Raw genomic sequence first — 5,330 nt, 5'->3', positions numbered from 1 at the left:
ATGTTATTGCAATAGCCATTATAATATTGATGAACGACTTCTTCATCTAAGAAAACAGGGATGCACCTCTGCAGTGAATGACGAAAGAATTAAAACAGTAATGTTGAGCACATTTATTCTACAGCAAAATCTAACATCTATGCTTCCAGAATCAGAAATGGTCAGTGTATTAAAGAATTAAGTGACCCCAAAAAATGATTATTCACCTTCTCAGCTAGCTCCGTAGTGAGGGTATTCTGCCCGATCTCATCTGGCACATTTACACCTGCCCACCCAATCCATCGTGCCTCAAACTCCTTCACACCTACATTAGTGACACAGGTGTGAGACCAAAAGTCGAAGAAAAGAACATGTAAATTCGTAGTTAAGTTCCTAAGGTAGAATGGGACGGATCAAGTTATAGGAAAATGAAGAAATCAGATAAAATGCTCACCGAGAAGAGCGCTTACTAGACCCCCTGCACTTATGTCTAGTGACCATGAATCCTCACCTCTCCGAACTGCAGATACAGGAAGTCTATTAGCAACCACTAACAATCTCTGTCTGTTAGGCCTTCCATCAGACCTTTCTCTTGCCCCATTAATCACCAGTGCTGCAGCTTCTTCCAAATATCTTTCCAGGTTGGGAGGTAATGAAATATCCTGCCCAGAGATCTCAGTCCCTCTGTTGCCATCAGTAACATCATTTGGAGAAGAAGATTGGCTGGTTCTTCTCAGATGTCTTTCTCTCACGAGCCTCGTCACTAGATTGTTGGGGACTTCTGAGTTTATGTCGTTATACTTGCTCCCAGGCATAAGGGCAGTTCAGAACAAGACCTCCGAAATGAGCTTTTAATACAGTTCGAGTGTCCCCCAAAGCAATTGCCCTGCATTTTGATTAGCACAAATTGAGAAGTAATAGCGCCAGGATTCTTGTAAATATGAAGCAATAAAAGTAAACAATTCTATAGAAGTAGTATTGATTCTTTTTCTTTGTTCCTAGTGACTGTCGACGTTTAAAGGCATTTTGCATACTTACCAATCAAAATCAAAACCAGAAAAGATAGACAGGTATAAAGAAAGAGATAATGAGAAAATGGGATCCACAGAATTGTGTGAGGGGGAAAATGGGGTCTACCATGAAGGCTCAAACACTAGTTTCGAAGATTTTAACAACCCACGTTGTATGAATTCATGAAGTATCCTAAGTTCAGTCAATACAACAAAAGAAGGATTATTAAAGTGTAATGTACATATCTGTAATATATACGTACATACATGCATACCCCATTGCTAGAGAGGAATGAAGAAGATAAAAATGAGATTTTTAGCTGAAGATTTTACAATGGATTAAAACACAAACAGATTGCATGCAGGAAAATCATGGAGTTTGGGACCACCCAGAAGTAAATTTAAAACCATACAAAGCAGAATTTAGAGCTTTAAGAATCAAGTAAAAATCAAATAATTGCGGAACGATTTCTCAATAAAGAAAATTCTTTATTTTCAACCATAAATATCAATTTAAAAAAAAACAAACGAGTCTTTGAACAAATAAAACTAACAAATAATTTAGAGACATAAAAAAGAATAAATTAAATGTTAAATTTCTTTTTCCTTTCTTCGATTCACTTGGCAGTCTACACCACCATCCCACCACAATTCCAATCTACCCAAACTAATTTATAAAAATTTGTAATAATGAATATTCTAAAAACAACCAGTAAGATACGTGCAGTTTCTATATACAAATATATAACAATAAAATCTATATTTCATACCGCTCTGCTTTTATAAAGTATATCGGTGACCAAGCGACACACCCATCTTAGGTCCTCTTATATCTCGTATGATTTCATTTCTCTTTTTATAGAACCCGACGGTCCACTAGCAATCCATGCATATTTAATTGCATATAAAAGCATATAGAAACGAAAACAACTTACACATATGTATCTTACCTTGTTTATTTAAGAGTTGCAAAATGATTTCTTGTCTTCTAGTTCCCAAAAGTACCCTCTTTCTCTCTCTCTCTTTCTTTTTCTCTCTTACGTGTGTATAATTTTTGGTATGTGAATTATGGAATCCATGTATAGTATTTATAGTAATAAAAGTGGTTGAGTTATACTAGAAAATATGTACCCTATTGGATAAAACCTAATTTAGGTATTTGGATTATATTTTAATAATAAATTCATAGTTATCCAAATAGGATACTAGCTATCACATTAAATTCAAAATAGGTTAATATTAAACTAAAAATAATGTTAAAATTCAATACACACCCACACGTTTTTGGAGAGAGAAAATGAATTGAATTATAGTTTAAATAAAGTTCTATTTATCCTCTTTTCTTTCAATTGAGTCTAACTTAATGTATTTTTATCCAAAATAACTTTTTCTCAAGTCAAAGACTTCTAATTAATTATCACCTATAAAATGAGTCCAATATCGATATACTAAATCTCGCTCTAACAATATCTAATTATTTGGATCAAATAAAATAGAAATTTAAAACATTTTTCATTTTAGTCCTCAACTTAAAAAAAATGTAAATATATAATATATAAAATAAATAAATTTTATTCTTAAATATTCGAGGCATTACATATCCAATCATTTTTCGCCACAACTTCATCTGTCAACCAAGGTGTTAAATTCCTGTGGCAAAACAGCATAATTTATGTAATTTAGTTGTTCAGGCGGGGGTTAGCCCGACCCATCCAGAGAGGACAGCCAGCCCAGACTTCTCTCTTTTAGCCATGAGGCTTGTCAGGTTTCAATTGTATTAGCTATCTTTAGACAAAAGGATTATTATAAAAGAATTGTAAAAGTCAAAGAATCTGTTGGTATGTTGTATAGATGAACTAGGAGTCTTTAGGTTCGAGTACGTAACATGGAGAAAGAGTAGCATAAATTATGCTAGCCTGTCACTAAACTCATGCTCGAGCGTCCAAAACAGAATCATTGCCGTTTGCCTTTCGCTCAGCGCTAGCCCAGTGATCGAGCGATTGTATTTTTCGAGAAACCCTAGTTCGCGATTTTCAAGAGTTAATCTATCCTATACTACCCCAAATATTCTCTACTATAAATACACAAGCCCCACTTCGTAAAAATGGTAGTTGGTCATTATTTTCTACCTTCCTAACATTCTTAGTAGATCAAACAACAATTCTACATCTTGAGATCAATTAAACACAAGTTGAAAAAAACATAAAAACAAATAATCCAAAATACCCACTTCCTGAATATAATCAGAAAGGTGCTTTCTCAATAGCCTTCAGAGATTGCTGAAAATTAAGAGAGATTGGACCAGAAGCATAGGAAAAGTACAAAAACAAGGCGTTCTTGGTGATCCACAGGGAATAGACAATTCCAAAAAATCGAGAACATGTGTGAATGAAGCACGTTCCAGCGGATCTTGGAGATTGTAGGAATTAGATCGGTAAGTCTAGTGGTTTTTCTAGGTTGGATCATACTGTAAGTTATTATTATCTATAGTGAAGTCACTGACTTAGTCCTGGAGTTTTTAATCTTGTGATGGATTTTCTGTCAACAAATTTTGTGTTATTTACTGCTTCATTGACTATTGTGATAATGCAACATAGGATAATATTGACTTGATTGACTAAACATATAGAACAATTAAAGGTGACTTCTTACTTTTAATTGATAATTTTAATTCCGTGTTATTCACCTATTCACCCCCTCTAAATGATTTTAAGGTCGAACTAGTAACTACCAAGGCTCAACCGGGGCTTTTATAATTTTGTTTACAAAAATTTACTAAAGAGTAAAAAATCAAAAATAAAATAAAAATAAAATAAATAAATAAATAATTTTTCACAGTAGAATATCAAGTTCTACACTCTGTTGAGGATACATGCACAATTTCTAGCCTTAACACGAATTTAGAACACAACACCTGAACCAAAGTCACTTCAGTGAAATAAACCAAACATTGCCTTCTTTGGCCTAAAATATTTCTTACCGTTCACTTTTGAGTCATAAACGCAACATCATTGAATTAATTGCTGGAATTATTTTTGAGATCTCTATTTACTTCTATCAAACATTACGATATCTAAAAAAACAACACCGATCCATTTCCATTTCCACAGAAAATTAGAAACGCAGCAATAACTGAATTCCGACATTCACGTCCAGTTCTAAACTGGAATTTTAAAACAAGATATTCCAAAATTCAATTAATCACTCTGCATAACAAGAAATTCAGTAACTGTAGAGAAAACTGACCAGTATATTTCTGAAAATTGGACGTCAATTTCACAATCCGGTAGTGCTTTTTGGCCAAAGATGAGAGTTCTCGAGAAGAAAATGAGTCAAAAAGAGAGGCTTACATGTACAGTAACAGCTTTACACACACATATGTATGCATATGTTGTATGTATCTTTGAGAGAGGAAAGAGAGAGAGAGAGAATGGGAACCGGTGAAGGGAATTTTTGGCAGACAGTGTAAATGGGAATGCTTTATATAAGGTGCTGATGCAGCAGCTGCGAAGGAAAGCTGGCGGGAGCTTTGTCCCCCATTCATTTGGAGGGAATTTATTCCTCTTGCTCATGAATATTTTTTTTTATATATTTATTTTAACAAATTTTAGTAAAAATATATTTATTGATTATTTAAAATCGACCCTAGTAGGTTCCAAGACCGATTCTATTTACTTAGCCCTTGTTTGAGCCCAATTTTTGGTGAAGGAATGCATTTTAAATAATAGATTGATGAAGAATGTGTAGTTAAAAAATAAAAAAATATTTTAAATTTGCGTGTAATATTATTTTATTGAAGAATACGTAATTGAATATAAGTTTTGAAAAACTGAATTTTTAAAAGAATAGGGCTCAAACAAGACTTATTTTCTTATTCAAGTTCTCGTCTGTATTTCAAAAACTTAAGATTGTTATTATCACCTCTTAATTCGTACCAATTGCAACGCTATATAATTCGTTTTTTCTTAAATTTAGATGAACTTTGGACTTGGGAGTAAAATTTAAAATCTTAATTAGAGGGTTTGAATCCATGTTCTTTTTAAAGACTATCGACAGAAGAATACTATGTTAAATTAAAAATCAATTAAATAAATATTAAAAAGTTGTTTGAAACGATTCGGAATGTCTAAAAGATTCAAATAACAACGTGTTGTATGTATATAAGTTTAATTATTAGGCTATAAAAGGAAAAATCATTAAACTTTACTTGAATTAGCACTTCATTATTGGCCTTTTCTATTAATTTTATCCACAAAATTTGTGACAATATGTAGTAAGAAATAGCCAAATAGGTCAGTTTTATAGAGGATGTTAGTGGATCCACCGAGTATTTTTGGTATG

General features: G+C 32.9%; 1 protein-coding gene across 1 annotated transcript in view; it reads right to left on the bottom strand.

Moving 5' to 3' along the window:
• LOC111370171 (alpha,alpha-trehalose-phosphate synthase [UDP-forming] 1-like) overlaps positions 1–4,426 on the bottom strand; it is an 18,026-nt gene extending 13,600 nt beyond the window's left edge. Inside the window, exons 1-4 of the mRNA XM_022991866.1 lie at positions 4,236–4,426; positions 434–865; positions 207–304; positions 3–68 (exon numbers count right to left, since the gene is read on the bottom strand). Coding sequence (XP_022847634.1) covers positions 3–68; positions 207–304; positions 434–794 — 525 coding nt within the window. The 5' untranslated portion in view covers positions 795–865; positions 4,236–4,426. The remainder of the gene's footprint in view (positions 1–2; positions 69–206; positions 305–433; positions 866–4,235) is intronic.
• Between the last annotated feature and the right edge of the window lie 904 nt (positions 4,427–5,330).

This window comes from Olea europaea, chromosome 21, assembly GCF_002742605.1.
Source record: "Olea europaea var. sylvestris chromosome 21, O_europaea_v1, whole genome shotgun sequence".
NCBI lineage: Eukaryota > Viridiplantae > Streptophyta > Magnoliopsida > Lamiales > Oleaceae > Olea > Olea europaea.
This window is presented reverse-complemented; position numbering and strand designations above follow the sequence as displayed.